A 20,762-nucleotide genomic window follows, 5' to 3' on the forward strand; every position below is an offset into this window, starting at 1 on the left:
CTCCCCCACCCACCCAAACCTGGGGTAACGTTCCCCTCCCCCCCGAATTCCCGCAGCACTGGCCGTTCAACGGCTCGTTTGGCATTCACTCCGCTTTGCAATGTAAATTATACTCCTCTGGCTCCCGCAGTAGCGTTGAAGTCTAAGGGTGGGGGTGTGTCCGCTTCTTTGTGTATTAGACCGGCTTGCGGTGCCTAAAATGTGCACGAAAAGGCAATCTGCTGTTGCTACGAAAGTTACTTGCTGACGGAAAAACTGGCCCGAAAGGGAACACGACAGAGCCGTTTACAAACTGGGCAGGTGCCGAACAGTTCTGGCATGGAGAGGAGGGAGTGGGGGGTGGTCCCGAAGGTTTCCTTTGAAGAGGGGAGGCGGGGGCCGGGCCTTAGCCAAGGAGCGCGCTGCTCCGGGAGCTTCCCTTCGGGAAGCGCGGGGTGGCGGTGGAGGGGCCATGGGGGGGGGGGGTGCGCGACGCGGGGCGCGGAGACGCAGCGAGTCCCCCCGCCCCCTCACCTTCTCCTCCTCTTCCTCCTCCTCCTCCTCCTCCCCGGCGGAGCTGTAGGCCTCACAGTGGTGACGCGGGGTCATCCGGGGGCCCGTTACCACCCCATTTTCCTCAGCGCGCGGCGGCGGGGCGCGCGGGACAAGGACGGGACCGACTGAGGAGGGAGAAGAGGGGGAACCGGGCCGGGGGGGGGCGCGGGCGCTGGCGATCGAGCGGGACGCACGGCTGCGGCCGGTGGGTCAGCGAATTAGTTCCATGACTCCCCCGGACCTGAGGCTGCCGCGGCCACCGCCGGTCCCACTCTTCCAACCGCCTTCGCTAGTGCCCGGGTGGGGAGGGGGTTCCCTCTCGCCATAGGGCGGCGGGGGCCGGGGAGAGGCGGGGGGTGAGACCGGCTCTGCCCCTGCCCGGGGGAAGCGTCTTCGAGGGGAAATGGTGAAAGGGGGGGAAGGAGGGTAAAAGGAAAAAAAAGGAAGGGGTAAGGGGGGAAAAAAATAAGAAAAAGCGAGACAGAACCGCTGCCGCGTCCGCTCGCGGGGAAGGCTGGGGAGGGAGGGGAGGGAAGGAAAAAGTGCCGGCTTCCTCAGCTCCGCCCTCGCGGACCGATTCCTAGACTTGCTTACTCCCTGTAAACAACGCTGAAGTGGTCCTTCTCCCTCTCCTTTTTTCTTTTCCGTGGCCTTCACCGTCCAACGAACGTGCAGAGAACTCCGGTAGAAAGCTGGCTGTTGGAGACGGGCGGGGGAAGTCTTTAGTACTGGGGTGGAAGAAGGGAAGACATTTCCTACGGGCTAAGGAAAGTCAAAGGTGCGCGGACTCGTTTTCCTAGGAGAAGCGGAAGGGCATATCAGCATCTCACGGTGACGTAAGCGCCCTATGCTTGCTGGCAGAGGCGTGCGGTGCCCGGAGAGTGCGCTGCGCATGCGCCCCGGGGAAGAAAGAAGAGGCTGAGTGCTCCGCTTGGGGTGGGGTTCTGTCTGGATGCTCTTTTGGCCCACCGCAAAGCTACCTGATGTTATCCAACCTGATAAGTGTCTAGGGCTTGTAAGAAGAATTTATTGGGAAGGGGCTGGTGTTCTGTTGTGTAAAGATTTTGCATTCTTTGTTGACCTCGCAAAAAATTGTCTATTACGTATAAGTAGAATTGCGGTTTTTTCCGGTGGCACATAGTGGATGGAGGTAGACTGTCAGGCACTTTAGAAATGTGGCAGTTTGGAGGATCATATTCTTAAGCACCGTCTTGGGTGTTAAAGGCCTTTTAAAACGGTAAATGATACTATTGATGGCGGGGAACCTGTTTGGTAATGTGCCAAGGGAATTCTATTCACTGAACCAACACATCTGAGTATTTGAGTAGGTTTTATTACCAGGTGTTTAACGAGTATGTGGTGACATATAAATGTGTTTTATTTGAGGTTCTTTTACTCACGTATGGTAATTTTTGGCTCATCTTTTAATTGTTTTAGTTAATAGAAAGAATATGTGGAACTACAGAAAGTTTTGAAAGAGGAAAGGGGAAAAAAAACCTCAACCATTTACAGGAGTAGTCTCCTTTGTGTTTTCCATTTCTGTTTTTTATATGCCTATTTTACCAGTCATTGAAAAAATTTGTATTGAGCTTATTCAGGTGGTGAATAAGCTCTAGCAGGGGTAAGCTCTAGCAAACTGGAAGTAACCAAGACAGAAATAGCTCCTGCCTTCATGGAGTGTACAATCCAAACAGGATAAATATTAAGCTAATTATCATTATCTAAAATTACCCGGTACGTATTTAACCAAAGAATACCGAAACACTAGTTTGAAGGGATATGTGCACGCCTAAGTTTATTGCAGCATTATTTACAATAGCCGAACTATGGAAGCAGCCCAGGTATCCATCAATAGATGAATGGATAAAGAAGGTGTGGAATATTACTCAGCCATAAAAAGGATGAAATCTTGGCATTTGCAACAAGACTGTATCTAGAGAGTATAATGCTAAGTGAAATAAGCCAATCAGAGAAAGACAAATATATGATTTCACTCATTGTGGAATTTAAGATACAAAATAGCTAACGAAGGAAAAAAGAGAGAGAAACCAAAAAAAAAACCAGACTCAATTATAGAGAACATAGGGTTACCAGAAAGGAGGTAGGTGGGGGGATGGGTGAAATAGATGAAGGGAATACATAGTACACTTAGCTGATGAGCACTGAGTAATATATGGAACTGTTGAATCACTATATTGTACACCAGAAACTAATATAACACTGCATGTTAACTACACTGGAATAAAATGAAATAAAAAATAAAATTACCCAGTACATTGACTTGTATACGTGTGCATGAATTCCCTCCCTAGAATATAAGGTCGAGGATGGCAGGGATCTTGCGTGTTTTGTTTCACTCTGTATCCCTGCATGTAATAACCTTTCAATATTTGATTACTAACTGAATAAACAATTACCAGTATCAAAAGTATTAAGATGGAAAATTGCAGACTACCATGGAAATACTTAACCTTAGGTAGGGATATCAAAGAAGGTTTTTCTGAGGAAGTGACATTTAAGATGAGACTTGAAACCACTGGGCAAAGAAGTGGGGGAAAAAGTGATACAGGCAGGGGAAACAACATGTACAAGGGTTCTGAAGCTAAGAGGTCGTAAAAAAAGAATCTCTGAAAGGTAGTGTATATAGCTGGTCCTGAGAATTGAGGGGGAGAGAATTGAAGTCCTTAGGTCCATAGGACAGAGCAGGGGATGGGAAGCCCAGGAAGGATTTTAAGTGGGTTTTATCCTTTTTTCACTTCATGTAGCCTTTTTCCATATTACTATGTGGTTTTCCTTCTACATGGCCAACATTTTTCTGCAGAGTATTTTTGAGAGTGTAGCATTTCTGCATAATACCTTTGGGAGTGCAGCATTATTACATTGTTGGACCATGATTTTCACTCCTGTAGGAATCATATAAATTCTACTTCGAGGTAGGTAGCCAAGAAAAATGAGAGTATGTCCAAGCAAAAACTTGTCCATGTAGGGTGCCTGGCTGGCTCAGTCAGAGCATGCAACTCTTGATCTCAGGGTTGGTAAGTTTAAGCTCCGTGTTGGGTGTAGAGATTGCTTAAAAAATAAAAAATTTTTAAAATTAAAAAAAAAAAAAACTTGTCCATGAATGTTCATAATAGCATTATTCATACAAGCCAAAAGGTGAAACAACACAAATGTCCACCAACTGATGAACATATAAATTAAATGTGGTATATCTAAACAATGGGATATTTGGCCATAAAAAGGAGGTATTGATGTATGGTGTAACATGGATGATCCTCAAAAACATATATAGTCTTTTGTGACTGGTTTTTTTCACTTAGCATAATGACTCCGTTTATATGAAATGTCCAGAATAGGTAAATCCATAGAGACAGAAAGGATTAGTGGTTGCTTAGCCTTCAGTGCAGAGATGGAATTGGGGGATGATAACCAAATGATGTTGGGTTTCTTTTTTGAGGCAAACGTTCTAAAATTGATTGTGATGATGGTTGCACCACTCTGAATATACTAAAAACCATTGAATTGTACACTTAATTGGATTGAATGAAATGTGAATTATATATCAATAATGCTGCTTTCAAAAAAAATGAAGGAAACAAAGAAAAAGAATCCAATTAATTGTCATTCATAACCTTTTTTGGATCATTCCTGGGTCCAATGGTCCTTACAGTTTTATGGATTTTGTTGGATACCAATTGCCAAGTTGTTTAGCAGAGGGGTCAAACCAATTAAAACGTAACTGGGAACATTTAAGAGCTTCTATTTCGTTATATACTTAACCTTTTTAAAGTTTAGGTTTATTAAAATGATCTTACTGTCTGTGAGAGGCCAGTGACAATCTAGCCTACAGAACTGTAAATGTAATTTCAAGTAATTAATAGGTGGTAAGGAACAAGTTCCGGTTGTCCTAACAGAAACTATTAGCATTCTTCTTCTACACTGTTCACTCATAAGAGCTTACTTTTAATCAATGTCTCTTTTTCCTTAATAACTGTGACATTGCTTTTACAATGGTTGTAGTTGTAAAAAAATGGAAAGCCTTTGAAATTCCCTGAGAAAATAAATAAGGCATATAAAGAAAATATGTTAATATCCATTTATTGGTATGGAATTCATATTTTTCCATTTTCTCAATCTTTTTAGAAATGTTTCCCTTTTGTCCTAATAGTAAGAAAAATAAGTATCTTTCTACGTGGCACTTGCAAATAATAATAACTAAAATGTATTGATTACTTACAATACAAGGCATTGCACTTTTAGTACATTCTCTCATTTTTAGCCCCACAGCACTCCTCTGTAGTAGGTGTTTTTTGTTGTCCCCATTTTACAGAAGATAAAGAGGTCAAGTAAATCTGCAAGATTGGTCACACAGCTTGGAGAGGCATAGCCAGGATGCAAACCTACCTTGTCTGACTCCAGAGCCTGCTGTGCTTTCAATTACTACCCTTTCCTGCCTCACCCTGTGGATATTTCTGGCTTGCATTAAATATTTGAATAAAAATACTCACCCTCTGGTTATTTTTGTCTTGCCTTTAATCTTAGAACCTATATATTTTTTTAAGTTTTTAGTTAGCAGTTTATATTTGTTTCTAGAGAGTTGATTTTTGCTTAAAAAGGGGTTATTCAATTTTCTTAGACTTGTTTTATTTCATGACTGGAATATTGAATCTTGAAATAAGGAACATGCCTTGCTTCAAATGCAGAGTGGTAGAGTAAGGAAACACCTGAGAAATAGTGTTACTGTCATAGGAAAGGATCTGCTCTGAAATGCAAAATGGTGTCAAGTGAGACCTACCCACCCCGCCCCACCTTGGAAAGTCTAGGACAACTGAAGGGAATCAAGCTGATGAGCACAAAGTGGTTTGCCATTCTTAATCTTTCAAGAAAAATAATTAGAAGTGCACTGCATACATTTTTATGAGTATAGAAGACAAGGCTACTAAATCTTTAATGACAGAAATTTCTGGTCTCCTTTGTCTTAAGTGAAACTTTTAGGGTAATGTTCCCAGCAGACAATTTATGAAGGTACTGTCTTGTAGGAGAAATACGGAGGCCTACAGGAACAAAGGAAATGATTTATTGTCACTATAATCACTTATCTTTAACATCTGCTTACACTTAGGGATCCTTTTTACAGCTTCCAAAATATGTTTTCATTAATCCCTACAGTGACAGAATATAAGAGGAGTAAACCTCCCAAATAGACATCAAGAGGAAAGGAGTCCCCATTCATCAAATAGTAGAAAGACCTCCTACTTACTATGAGGTGGGGAGAAAATGCTCAGGCAAAACAAGTCAAAAATTCTAAAATAGGAAACCACAAGCTGCCTTCCAGACTTTATCCTGAATGTAAGCTGGCTCTAGGTTTCTCATAGTTAGGTGCTTATTTAGAAAGACCTCACCTGAAGGGATCATTGGTTGCATGCTTCATTAAGAGGGCCCTCAGAAGTCATATAGCAGCCACCTATTTGAAATTTGTAAACCAAAAGGTCTTCAGTAGAAACTTTATTCTTTTGTTGTTCTTGTTGGAAGAAAAATACACCCTTTAAATAACACCACTTTACTCTTTCACAAACTGTTTTGAATTCCTGAACCACCAAATTTAGTAAATTCAGAAAAAAAATCCTTTTTTGAAAATTGAGATTTTATTTATTTGAGAGAGAGAGTAAGAAAGCACAAGCAGGGGGAGCGGCAGAGGGAGAGGGAGAAGCAGGTTCCCCGCTGAGCAGAGATCCAATCCCAAGACCCCAGGATCATGACCCAATCCGAAGGCAGACACCCAACCGACTGAGCCACCCAGGCACCCTAAAGATGTCTTATATAATCAAACTACCAATACACTTTGTTTCTTGTCAAACATTTATGGGGGATGTATGGAGAAAAAGGTAAACATCTTCCAAAGTATATTTTTAGTATCATCACAACATGTTTACTGCAACCCGTATTTCTTCTGAGTAAAGGAAAAGAACTGTTTGGGGAATCAATTTAAATTATCCACAATCAGGGTTTCCAAGACTTCTTTCTCACATAACTAAGCTACTTTTATTACCAGACAGTGATGTAGTAAATACTGAGTCCAGGTTGCATACTGGGCTCAGCACTGTTAAGAGATTGGAAGGTGAGTTATATATAGTCATGTTTGTAAGACATTTATTTGTTCAATCATTCAGTAATTCAGCAACATTTACTAGCTGTGTGCCAGTGAGCAAGTTAATCAGCTCTGTAACTTGACCTCAGTGTCATCATCTGTAAAATGAGGGTAATAATTATGAGAATTAAATGGGACAATATTTGCAAAAGACTTAGAACAATGTATGACACAGGAAACACTAATTGTTAGCCTAACTTAAGAGTCCTTTATGTGCCGGGCTTGAGTTTGATTTTTTTTCTTCCACAGTACAGTTAAAGATGGCCCACCCTCAAGCAGCTCTCAGCCATGCAAGGGAAACGTACATGTTAATGAATGCTATTAATAGAACATGAGAAGTTTTATAATAGTTACATGTAGAATGCTATGGGGAAACAGAGAAAGGAGAAATTCTGTATGTTGGTTAGAGGATGCTTCTATAGACTTGCATGCACCATTAATTATTTGCTGTGTGTCAAATTTACAAAATTACACTTAGTTGTGTAAAACAAGTATTTGGTGTCTCACACAGTTTCTGAGGCTCAGGAACCAGGAGTATCTTAGCTGGGTAGTTCTGATTCAGGGTCTCTAATGAGGCTACAATGAAGTCGTTGGCTGGAGCTGAAGTAATGAAGGGCCTGGAGAATGTGCTTCTAAGTTCAGTAAAGTGACTATAGGCAGGAGTCTTCAGTTCTTGCCACTGGGCCTCTCCAAAGGGCTGCTCATGAACAGGCAGTTGGCTCCCCCATAACAAGTGATGAGAGAGACAGAGACAAACGGAAATGGAGAGACAGAACGCCAAGGTGGAAGCTGCAGTTATTTCATGACCTAATCTGGGAAATGATGTACTATCACTTCCGCCATATTCTACTTGCTGGAAGCAACTCACTAAGTCCAGGTTATACTGAAGGAGAGGGGGATTAAACGTGAAGGGAAGAGTATCAAAGAATTTGTGAACATCTTTTTAAAACACTGCAGGTATGGAAGGAAAAGTAAGGTTTAGCTATGCAGACAGGAAAAAACTTATGACAAGCAAGGAAATAGCAGAAACAAAAGAATAGAGAATCGAGAGGAAATTGTTATGAGGAAATGGACTTAGAGAGGTAAAGTAGCTTTCCTATCATGTGTTAAACAGTTAGTAAATGGGAGAGCCAGGATCTGAACCCATATTTCTGGTTATAGAATCCAGATCTTATCACTACCTATATTAGGCAAGGTTGTTCAGAGAAACAGAACCAAAAGGATGCATCTATGTTGATAGCCACATCTATATCTATATGGAGAGAGAGAAAGAGATATTTATTCTAAGGAATTAGCTCACATGATCATGGAGGCTTGGTAAGTCCAAAATCTGCAGAGTAGGCTGGCAGACTAGAGACCCAGAGAAGAGTTGCCATTCAAGTCCAAAGGCAGTCTGATGACAGAATTCCTTCTTGCCCAGGAGAGGTCAGTTTTTGTTCTATTAAGGCCTTCGACTGATTAGATGAGGCCCACCCACATTATAGAGGGTAATCTGCTTTAAAGTCCAATTTAAATGTTAAATCTCATCCAAAAAAACACCTTCACAGAAACATCTAAAATAATTGTTGACCAAATATCTGGGCACTATAGCCCAGCCAAGATGACAGATAAAATGAATCATCATACTACCCTATATGGTAGAGGTAATTTGGGGTTCAGATTGCAAAGGGCCCCAAATACCAGACTAAGCAGTTTGTTGAATTTACAATTAACCAGTAGCTCTCTCATGGCTCTGTCATGTCTAACCTTGAACATCTGATAATAGTGGAGTGTTCCCATAGAATATTATAATTCTGTTAGAGAATGTATATTGGACTATTTGTCTATCGGGCTTCATCTTCAGTATGTTTTGACAAATGAAAAATTTGGTTTTATTGACACTATACTTTTTCCTTTCAATACTTTCCAGTCCACATAGTTTTAGTAATTAGCCTTTCACATATTTCAAAATGTTTACTCATTTCAAAAATATTTTTCTCTCTTATTTATTCTCCCCATTTGGACTTTTTTCTCTTAACTTTTTCTTTTGTGTTTGTGCCTTATTTCAAGGATTCTTTTTAGCCATACCTCCTACCAGAGTGAAATATGAAATTAGGAGGGAAGACAAAAATGTAGGTGGGAAAAAAAGAACCCAGTTTATATACCAGCTGGACTTGGTGGTTCTAAAAGTATAAATATTGTTGAAGCATCATTTCTTTGCAGAGGGTGCATAAAGCTGAAAAGCTGTTTCATCCTTGCTGCTGGAGAGATTTCTCTTTGTAGCTAACATAGAGCAGGGAACTCTTTACATTTTTCTTGGAGCCTCAGAACTTAAAGTCCTCATGGTCCCAGCCTGCTCTTTTGGCCTACTCATATTCTGGGTCCTCATCGAGGACAAGACACAGATGGGGTGGACGGGAGAGTCTTGTGAGGCCACTCGAAAGTGATCTGAATTATAGGTCTATGATTACATCCTGCCAGAGCAGGAGAGAACAGGAAGCAAAGTCTAGAAAACCAGCAGAATAAAAGATGCAACAAGCTAGAAGAAAAGCAGAACTGGACTTGCACAAAAAATGGGGGCAGAGACTTGGTGGTAAAGCATAAAAGAAGGCAAGAGAATTTGGGAATTAGTTCCATGGATATAGCCCACTTCTCACTTTCCCTCTTAAACACAGCGTTATATAATTTATGAGCTTCAGAGCACCCATGGGTGGATAACACCACTAGCTGGTTTGGTGAATTCTATTAAATGAGCAGATTTTGTGGGTGAGTGAAGAAGACATCAGCATCATTTGAAGGAGATGCTAGTTTCCTAAAAAAGAAACATTTACTGCATCAGTGCTACTCTGTGTTCCTTTCTTTCCCCCACCATCCCCTCATTGCTACAGATCATCCTACAAGCCCAACCAAGTATGATTTCCATCTTTAGTGCTATAGGGAAAGGCCTTCATTAATAGCATGAAGAAACAAAGGTTTTACCAAAATCAGTTTCTTTTATTTTTGAATATACCAACACAAATATTATGTCGATGAAGAAAGGAGATTTTGATAGTTTATCTTTCTGTTTTTAATGAAATTAAATCTAAACCAACTTGGAAAAATAGTTTTCCTATTTTACCTTGAAAGATTGCCACTGGAGGTATTCCATAAATTCTCTAAGTAATCCATCCACAGGAATATTCTCCACCTTTTAATTGTGTTCCTTTGCATATTTCAGGAAGCTATTCTTAATATATTACTCATTTGAACTGTGTGATAGCAGAAATTAAGACCCCCAAATCTAACCATACAAAAATACTCTTTGGATCAACCCATGTAGAAAATTATCAGCTAATTTTGACTTAAATCTTATTTATATTTATAACCACTTGCATTTTAAAGCAAAAAAAAAAAAGTACCCAAAATTTGCTACTCTATAAGATAATTTCCATTCCTGAATCCATAATGTCTTCTGAGTGCTTGAAGATAAGTTTGGGTAAGGAAGAAAAATAATGCTGCAGAAATATGGTGAGAGGAAACAATCTTTGTGCTAAAGAAACCAGTATTCAGTGGGACCTTCCCTTCCTCCTACAATATCAGATATTCTCCATCATGCTTCTCAGAGAGGGCCACTGATCAATTTTTATAGGTCCATTGAAACTTGGCCTCCTGACCACTATCAGGAATTTACAACGTACATATAAATAGGTAATGAATATTAAAAGACTGATTTGAATGCCAAGTCAGGTTTTTTTCACCCAGAGAATTGTTGAATAGAACAGACTTCCTTTGACAGCTACTCCCACATATGTTATAATATATGCACCATATTCCTTACTGTAGAGTTATCGTTAAGGCCACGGAAACTAGATCTTGTCTATATGAAAAAAACAAGGCTATGTATGTTACTAATGATATTGCTTTGATATTTATACATAGTATCTTGCTATTTGCCTTTGCCTTTAATATGTATTTGCACTTTAGTTTCTAAAACTATTCAAAAGCCAAGTAGTTAGTTATTCACTAAGTTCTCATTAGTCACTGAATTCAATTTATAAAACTTTTACTGTCACGTAGTAGCTGTAGACTTTTATAAGTTTGATACACGTTAAACAAAGGAACCAAGACAAAATGTAATTTCTATGCTAACAAAGCCAGGATCCTTTATCATAATACTAAAACTATCCCTAATGTTAGGAGTTAAATTAGAGTAAAAGCCAACATTAGAAAAGATTTTCATAAGGTTTTTTTGAGTGGAGGGCTTTATCTTTTCTTTTCTTTTTTTTTTTTGTCTTAAGAGCCAACCATTTTACATTAAAAAATTCATTAAAATTTGTTGCAATCGATACATAGTCTCATCTTCCACGGCAGCTTGAGGGGGTATAACCCAAGGGGTAGACGTCATGACAACAGGAATTTCTGGCTCTGAGCATCCCCTGTGTAAATGCTGGTACCCCAGTCCTCCTAGCACTCAAACTTTCTCCTTTCCCTTGGCAGGTCCTAGAAGAGTAAACTTGATCTGCTTGACAGCCATTGAAAGAATTTCATCTCTGTTCTCTGCCTGACTGCCTCGGCACGCCTGCCCCTCTGGCACTCTTCAGATGGGTAATGACCTTGGTCTGACACCTAGGGGTCACTGCTTCACAGTTTGTGCTTAACCAACCATCACCGTCCTCACTGCTGATATTGGATTAGGTCCCTTGTAGTCAATGTCTATGTCATTCTGGGTGATGAGGGAGTGGAGTGAACTTGGGAACTCTCTGTCTCTGCTGGTGTTATAATCCTTTCAATGAATTTCTAAATGGGGTGGTCTTGCTTTCCACTTTTATAGCGCTCACAGTATCAAATTTTACATTGACACATTTCCTTATGGTTCTTAGGTCTTATGCTCTGTCTCTGTCATCAACTTCTGTGGCACTGGGTCAGGTAACATTTAAAGTGATACTACTTAACTCCTGAAGTGTCTGGACACTTTGACTCCCAACTATTCGGAGTGAGTTCCCCGCCTACTTCAGGTCACCCCCAAAGAAATTAGGGGGCAGCCTCTCTGTCTCGCCTGATCCTGTCCTATGGAGACTACTGTGAGTTCCAGAGTATTCTCTCTCTCTCCCTGTCCCTGTCTCTGACCCTCTCCCTATCTGTTTCTCGAGATCCATAAGAGCCTCTGGTGGCCCTACTTTTTTAAAGTGTATAAGTAAAGAAAGTCCCCATGTTAAATGTAACTTTTACTTTTTAAGAGAAAAACTCACTTTCTGTCAACAAAGGCATAGAAACATAAAATTCTATTTATAATAGACTTATAATTACTCATTCATAGAATGTTAATGTAAATAATAATATGACTCTTCATTTAATATTACGGGTAGTTCAGAAAGAGATAAAGAGAAAGCATTGCACCTGAAGATCATATTTAAAGTCAGTCTTTACTATTCAGTTTTCTAAGTTTTATTTTTCTTATCAGAAACCATTTTGTATTTCGTTAGATCAACCATCTCGGTTCTTCAGAGTTAACTGGGTTTTTATAACTGTTATTCACAATCATTCAATAGTGTGTGTGTGTTTTTGTTTTTTGTTTGTTTGTTTTTTGTCAAGCCTCTTTTCTGAGTAGGCCCCTCAGTGAAGCTGCTGGGAAGAATTATTTCCTGGAATGAAATATCCTGGCCAGAGTGACACACTCCATGTTGTATTTGCCACGAAGTTGATGAAATTATGCCTTTCAGCAGAGTGCCCCACATCTCCTTCTTTCAAGAGTAGGCATTTTCTTTCCTTTTCTTTTTTTAAAGGTTTTATTTATTTGAGAGAGGGAGAGACAGAGAGGGAGCGAGAGAGAGAGTGGGAAGGTCAGAGGGAGAGGGAGAAGCAGGCTCCCTGCTAAGCAGGGAGCCTGATATGGGGCTCAATCCCAGGACCCTGGGATCATGACCTGAGCCCAAGGCAGATGCTTAACCGACTGAGCCACCTCAGTGGCTCACTGGGCGTCCCTAGTGCAATAAACTCTTGAAGGCATATTTAAACACAGCCTGGTACGTTGCGTGGTACAGACCCGATGCTAATGTCAGTTGATTTTGCAAGCCACACTAACTAGTAAAAGCTGTGGTTATATGGGACTCTATCTGACTCAATAAACAAATATCCAAATGTTTATTGAGCATCAACTATGTACAAGGCCTTGGGCTGAGTTAAAATACTAAACTGAGCACAAGCTGACCACAAGCAGGAGAAAATGTTACAAACACAAGTATGCTTATTGGGAAATATGCAGAGATCATAATTTTAAGGGAAAACTGAGAACAGCTATGCAAATATTTTGTGGAACTTTTCCATGTGTTCTTAGGAAATACTTAGAGTTTCTACTTTCCTAAGTATTCTTAAACACTCTCTTTTATTCTAAGATCCTGGTAAAATCTTAGTGGATCGATCTCATCTCCCGGGGCTCTGTTTATTGCCCTGATATAGGTTTACTATGCAGTGGTATATCTACCATCCCTCCAAACATGTTCTGCGCTCTTCCTTTAGATTTATGTCAGGTTCCAATATATGGGAAGAGAATCAGCTGAGAGGTCTGCACAATGATGGCCTTATTTAGGATAGTGCCTATGTTGTTGAAACAAAAGACTCAAAAATATAGATACCAAAGTGGTGGCTCTATAATATGGAGAACACAATTCTGTCCATCTTGTTACTTTTCCATCCCTAGGGAGTTGGCTTCATTTTTGTGCCTGAAAAGAGCTCCCCACCACATCCTGATTCCAGCTTACTTGAAGGAGAAAGAGTGAAGGAAGCACCTGACACAGAAGTTGCATATATCATTTACTTACATTCCATTTAATATGCAGTCATTAGCTATATTTGGATCTAGCTTAAACTATCCTTAGTATGGAAGATGAGGGATATTGAGGACAATTAGCAGACTCTGCCACATACTAATATGATCTGGATCTCTTAAAAAATTGTCTTTGAAAAACAACAATAGCAGTTGGTGCTCTGGCATGCTACATCACTTCCATCCTAGTTCCCTTGAGATTCTTACTAGTACTTAGAGTACAGGGGTGGAGGTAGTAAGAAAACAGTAAAGAAAAACTTAGGTCTGATCTTAGCCCACTGTGCAGCAGTATACCTATGCTGACTGTCACTGCAAAAAGTGTAACCTCTGCACTGAGTGTCACAAAGAGCCAGATTAGATTATGGCTCTGATCACTACACTTTGAACGTACACTAACACTATAATATGTTAAAGATAGAACTAATACAAGTATGATTATGAAGCTGAATGTAACCCTTTCCTACGCAGCTAAAATCTCAACTTTCCAATGCCCCTTACTTTACTTTTTGTAGGTAAGGAGTCTTCCTATTTGGCATCCTCATCACCCTACTTCATGCCCTGTTGATCTTCTTCTGTTGGTCTCCTGCTTGCTTGATGCCCATCAGGCTGAGTTTCAACACTCTACGTGCATCCCACAGGAAGCCCTACAGTCTTCAGCACATTCCACAGGATGTGCGCTTCCTTCCTTGACTACTCTGAAAACTGTGGCTGGTAAGTCCAGATTGTCTTGATTAGGGATCTCGGCTGATGGGGACAGAAACCCCCTCCACTCAACTCTATCGGTGTGGGTGGGAAGATTGTTTATTGAAGGGATTCAGGGGATATCAGGGAATCTAATTTCAGAAGGTAGAGTCCTATTTCACAGGAAGTAGATAGCCATCCAAAAACTACTTTCTCTGGTGTCAAATGATCTCTCATCTCTGCTCCTCTGGGTATGTCCATTTGTTCCATCCCCTCTACCCATCCATTTCTGATCTCTCTAAGGCTTTTGAGGTTTGCTTCCCTACAATTCTTATCTGAGACTTTGATTTGCCATGGTAGCATGGTTTCCCCAATCCTCCCTTGGCCGAGAGCTCCTCTGCACAATTCGAATAGCCTCAGTCTCTGTGCTTTGGTTCAACTTCTGAAATGAGAACATCTAATTGGCTCAGGCTGAATTAAGTGTCTACCCCTGCTTCAATCAGTTGTAGCCAGGAAAGCAGAGTCACCTGAGTCAAGCAGGACTGTAGGCTAGAAGATTCTCTTAGAATAGGCTGTGAGTGGGAAGATGACTGATATATCTATTACAGATATAATCTTTTTAATATTTTTAACCCCAGTCCAAATTGGACTGAGCAGAGTTCGTCCTGGAATAGTGTTAAACCTCTGGTTAGTTACAAAATACCATCTGACCAAGTACCATAACTGGTACTGGGGGTGATCCCCCAAAGGCACTACAGGTCGTCTACTCCCATGACCAGAGAACTTGCTGCCTCTTGCCTTCATCCACTTATGCTCAAGAATTGGCAGCTTCAGACTCTTCCATAGTGGTCTCAGCTTATGGAAACATGATGCATCTAAACACCAGGATTCCTTCTTATTTTGGATATGACTTCTTTATATCCCCTTTTGAAATCTTTCATGATTTCCATCATGTTCCTTTGAATTACATGATCTGTGGGTATCATTTAGAAACACAAAAATATACATTACGAATTTACCTACAGCAGGAGTAGGTGGAGTTTTCTGTGGGTGTTGAAGCTTATACACTTTTAGAGACATTTTTAAAGAAAAAAGAATATACAATTATCAAGACAAAATTGGGTATGAAATTGTATATATATACCACATCTTCTTTATCCATTCCTCTGTTGATGGACATCTTGGCTCTTTCCACAGTTTGGCTATTGTGGACATTGCTGCTATAAACATCAGGGTGCATGTACCCCTTTGGATCCCTACATTTGTATCTTTGGGGTAAATACCCAGTAGTGCAATTGCTGGATCGTATGGTAGCTCTGTTTTCAACTTTTTGAGGAACCTCCATACTGTTTTCCAGAGTGGCTGCACCAGCTTGCATTCCCACCAACAGTGTAGGAGGGTTCCCTTTTCTCCGCATCCCCGCCAACATCTGTCGTTTCCTGACTTGTTAATTTTAGCCATTCTGACTGGTGTGAGGTGATATCTCATTGAGGTTTTGATTTGCATTTCCCTGATGCCGAGCGATGTTGAGCACTTTTTCATGTGTCTGTTGGCCATTTGGATGTCTTCTCTGGAAAAATGTCTGTTCATGTCTTCTGCCCATTTCTTGATTGGATCATTTGTTCTTTGGGTGTTGAGTTTAATAAGTTCTTTATAGATTTTGGATACTAGCCCTTTATCTGATATGTCATTTGCAAATATCTTCTCCCATTCTGTCGGTTGTCTTTTGGTTTTGTTGACTGTTTCCTTTGCTGTGCAAAAGCTTTTTATCTTGATGAAGTCCTAATAGTTCATTTTTGCCCTTGCTTCTCTTGCCTTTGGTGATGTTTCTAGGAAGAAGTTGCTGTGGCTGAAGTCGAAGAGGTTGCTGCCTGTGTTCTCCTTTAGGATTTTGATGGAATATTTTGCAGCCACAAAAAGGAATGAAATCTTGCCATTTGCAACGACGTGGATGGAACTGGAGGGTATTATGCTGAGCGAAATAAGTCAATCAGAGAAAGACATGTATCATATGACCTCACTGATATGAGGAATTCTTAATCTCAGGAAACAAACTGAGGGTTGCCTGAGTGGTGGGGTGTGGAAGGGATGGGGTGACTGGGTGATAGACATTGGGGAGGTTATGTGCTATGGGGAGCGCTGTGAATTGTGTAAGACTGTTGAATCACAGACCTGTACCTCTGAAACAAATAATACATTATATATTAAAAAAAAAAAAAGAAGTTAGCAGGAGGGGAAGAATGAAGGGGGGGAAATTGGAGAGGGAGACGAACCATGAGAGACTATGGACTCTGAGAAACAAACTGAGGGTTTTAGAGGGGAGGGGGTGGGAGGATGGGTTAGCCTGGTGATGGGTATTAAAGAGGGCATATACTGCATGGAGCACTGGGTGTTATATGCAAACAATGAATCATGGAACACTACATCAAAAACTAATGATGTATTGTATGGTGATTAACATAACATAATAAAAAAAATTGGGTATGAAATTGATCCTCTATTTCAAATGAAATAGGAAACACAAGAGATATCTTTTTAATAAATGGTTCTTAAATTTCACTGGGCATAAAAATAACATGGCAATCTTATGAAAATACAGATTTCTAGACAAGGATGCCCACTCTCACAATTTTTATTCAACATAGTACTGGAATTCTTAGCCAGAGCAATTACGCAAGAAAAAAAAATAAAATAAAAGGCACCCAAATCTGAAAGAAGTAAAATGATCTCTGTTTGCAGATGACATGATACTACATATAGAAAACCCTAAAGATTCCACCATAAAAACTGTTAAAACTAGTAAACAAATTAAGTAAAGTTGCAGGATACAAAATCAACATACAAAAGGCAGTTGCCTTTTTATGCCCTAACTAACTATTGGAAAGAGAAATTAAGAAAACAACTGCATTTATAGTATCATCAAAAAGAATAAAATAGGTATAAATTTAATCAAAGAATGAAAGACCCGTACACTGAAAACTGTAAAACATTGATGAAAGAAATTGAAGAAGACACAAATAAATGGAAAGATATGGATTGGAAGAATTAATATCATTAAAATGTCCATACTACCCAAAGCAATTTACAGATTCAGTGCAATCCCTATCAAAATTCCAATGGCATTTCCACAAAAATAGAACAAACAATCCTAAAATTTGTCTGGAAACACAAAAGACCCCAAATAGCCAAAGAAATCTTGAGAAAGAAAAATAAAGCTGGAGACATCAAACTTCCTGATTTCGAGCTACAGTAAACAAAATAGTATGGTACAAACAAAAACAGACACATAGATCAGTGAAACAGAATAGAGAGCCCAGAAATAAACCCACACATATATGGTTAATTTCTGACAAAGTTGCCAAGAATATACAATGTGGAAAGGATAGTCTCTTCAGTAGAGAGCCACATGCAAAAGAATGAAGCTGGACTCCTATCTTATATCATACACAAAAATCAACTCAAAATGGTTTAAAGATTTGAACATAAGACCTGAAATTATAAAACTCCTCGAAGGAAATATAGGGAGAAATCTCCTTGACATTAGTCTTGGCAATGATTTTTGGATTTGACACCAAAATCAAAGGAAGCAAAAGGAAAATTAAACAAGTGGGACCACATCAAACTAAAAATCTGCACAGCAGGGCACCTGGGCAGCTCAGTTGGTTGAGCACCTGACTCTTGATTTTGGCTCAGGTCATGATCTCAAGAGTCATGAGATGGAGCCCCCTATAGTCAGGCTCTATTCTCAGCAGGGAGTCTGCTTCTCTCCCTCTCCCTATGCCCTCCTACTTGTATGTGCTTTCTCTGTCTCTCAAACAAATATATCTTGTAGAGAAAAGATTTCATAAATTAACTAAACTAAAATAAAAATCTGCGCAGCAAAGGAACCAATCAACAAAATGAAAAGGCAACCCACAGAATAGGAGAAAATATTTGGTAAAACACACATCCAATAAGGAGTTAATATCCAAAATATATAAGGAACTCAACTAGTTAGTAAAACAAAAACGAAACAAAAGAGCAAAAAATGAAAAACAAAACAAAACAAAATTAAAAATGGGCAAAAGACCCAAAGAAGACATACAAATGGCTAACATCTGAAAAGATACTCAATATCACTCATCATCGGGGACATGCAAATCAAAACCACAATGAGATATCACCTCACACCTGTTAGGATCTCTATTACCAAAAAGACTCTTGCCTTTACCAACCTCTCCCCGTTTCCCCCATTGCTGGTGAGATGTGGAGGAAAGGGAACCCTTGTGCACTGTTGGCGGGACTATAAATCAGTGCAGACACTCTGGAAAGCAGTATGGACGTTCCCCCCAAATTAAAAATAGAACTACCATGTGACCAAGCAATCCCACTCCTGGGTATGCATATTCAAAGGAAATGTCATCATTGTCTTGAAGAGATATATGCTATATGCACTCCCATGTTCATTGCAACATTATTCACAATAGATAAAGTCTGGAAAAGCCTAAGTTTCCATCAACAGATGATGGAGATATATATATATATATATATATATATATATATATATATAAATGGAATATTATTTAGTCTTTAAAAAGAAATCCTGCCATTTGAAATAACTTTGGTGGACCTGGAGGGCATTGTGCTAAGTGAAATAAGTCACACAAACAAAGACAAATACATGGATCACTTATACATGGAACTAAAGAAAAAAAAAATCAAACCCATAGAAACAGAGTAGCATGGTGGTTGCCAGGAGGTGGGGGATGGGGGAAATGGGGAGAGGTTGGTAAAGAACACAGGCTTTCAGTTATAAAATGAGTAAGGTCTGAGGATCTAAAGTATAACCTGGTCACTATGGTTGTTAATACTGTATTATGTAATTGAAACTTGCTGAGAGTGGAACTTAAGTGTTCTCACACAAAAAAGAAAAAGGTAAATATGTGAGGTGATGGATGTGTTAATTAAGTCAAATGTGGGAACCCTTTCATAATGTATACATATATCAAATCACTTTATATACTTTAAAAATATTACAATCTTATTTGTCATTATAGCTCAATAAAGCTGAATAAACACACATGTGAAAACGATGTTTGTGAGCATGCTACTTGTTTGCTACATTGAGGGAAAAAAACCCCAGATTCCTGGGTCAACTCTGACCTACTGAATCAGAATTTCTGAGAGGAAGTCCTGAATCTGTGTTTTAGCAGCTGCGTCCTCAGGTAGTCTGAAGACCACATTTTGAGATAAACCCAAGTGACCACTGTAATGAATTAATAAGATTTTAATGATATATATTTTTTGGCACATTTACTAGGGATTCCAATTATTATCACTGTCTGAAAGAATACAAATTTTGTATACAGAACTTAAGAGGACTTTGTCATAAACTTATCTTTTAAGTTAGCTGTTTTATAACCAGAAAGAATAAGCCAATGAGAAGGAAAATCAGAAGCTTCAAAAGATAACAATGAATATCATAATATTTCACAGAATATTTATATTAGTTGGGGAAGAAAAATGTTCCATGGATGTCATTTTCCCATATCATAAAATAAACAAATGAATACTAAAAAATGTAACTTTAAAAAAATGAGATTAATTTTTAAAAATTACTCCAATACTATAATGATTATGAAACAAATATATAATATAGAATAGGTTTTGAAAATACAAAGTATTTATGATACATGTATAAAGCATACACACACACACAAAGATTTAATAATAGTATAAATATACTTTGGTTAACCTTACGAGTTAAGAATATTTTAAGTAACTGAATGTTAAATGCATAACGTTCAAAATATACATATCTGAAGAGATGACTTACATATTTATTTGTGACAGAAGAAAAATCAGTTAATTTACTGAACTAATTTGACAGCCTAAACTGCAGTACTCAAGCAAAATCTCTGTGCATTTCATATTTACAATCAAAACATGCCTGAGTTAAGAAAAAAAAAAAACACCTGTCTTTATAGCTTCAAGGAAGTACTGTTAAGTAAACTTAGGGGACTTCCAGAGGTAGCAAAATGGGGTGGGGAGAACTGTAGCATGATCACATTTTTCTGATAACTGAAACTTAAACTCCTGGAACATAGCTGCACAATTTCTACCCTGAAAGACTGGTTCCTTCTGAGGGTCCAGGTCCTCCTGAACCTTGAAAATAAAGGGCAGAGGTATGACCTCAGAGCTGGGAATCAGAAATCAGATTCTAAGGGGTAAGTCAGCCAAGGATACAGAGTTCTCTAGAATGGAGCTTTCTTGGGACATGAATCATGTTTATTTTAGACACAAAACTTTCTAGCTCCAAATGGAAAAAAAATCATTTTTACTTGATGAAAAATGTCTCTCTGCCAGAATGTTAGGGAACAACTGAGTCGTCCAAGCCCCAAGGCTCTGTGGCTCATTTGCAAAGTTCCCTTTCTTCATCTGCTATCTGTGCCTCCTCCCTGGCCTTGTGCCCGGCGCAAATTCTCAGTTCTACCATTGTGCTAAGGACAAGAGTGTGTCCGGAGCGTATGCTGCACTCTCCAGGGAGTTTGTCTACCTCCTCCAGGTAAGTCCGTGTGTCTCAAGAGGATCCTTGGGACACAGAAGGCATGTTGTGCCTGATGAAAGAAACTCTGTAAG

General features: G+C 39.5%; 1 protein-coding gene and 1 long non-coding RNA gene across 4 annotated transcripts in view; one reads left to right on the top strand and one right to left on the bottom strand.

Annotated features, from left to right (window-relative positions):
- The window catches only part of CCNI (cyclin I), a 33,067-nt gene extending 31,986 nt beyond the window's left edge, over positions 1-1,081 (bottom strand). Inside the window, exon 1 of one of the 2 annotated variants that reach the window (XM_078068819.1) lies at positions 514-1,081. In XM_078068819.1, coding sequence (XP_077924945.1) covers positions 514-588 — 75 coding nt within the window. In that variant the 5' untranslated portion in view covers positions 589-1,081. The remainder of the gene's footprint in view (positions 1-513) is intronic. The other variant, XM_036122764.2, reaches the window with a different exon arrangement.
- Positions 1,082-1,088: 7 nt separating this feature from the next.
- On the top strand, positions 1,089-19,203 carry LOC144381356 (uncharacterized). 2 transcript variants are annotated; one of them, XR_013446394.1, is made up of 5 exons: positions 1,089-1,370; positions 11,138-11,245; positions 11,521-12,390; positions 13,976-14,174; positions 15,978-19,203. It is a non-coding gene; the product is annotated as an uncharacterized LOC144381356 (long non-coding RNA). The 2 variants fall into 2 exon arrangements; XR_013446395.1 differs by having other exon boundaries at positions 1,089-1,312.
- Positions 19,204-20,762: the final 1,559 nt, after the last annotated feature.

This window comes from Halichoerus grypus, chromosome 3 (assembly GCF_964656455.1).
Source record: "Halichoerus grypus chromosome 3, mHalGry1.hap1.1, whole genome shotgun sequence".
Taxonomy (NCBI): Eukaryota; Metazoa; Chordata; class Mammalia; order Carnivora; family Phocidae; genus Halichoerus; species Halichoerus grypus.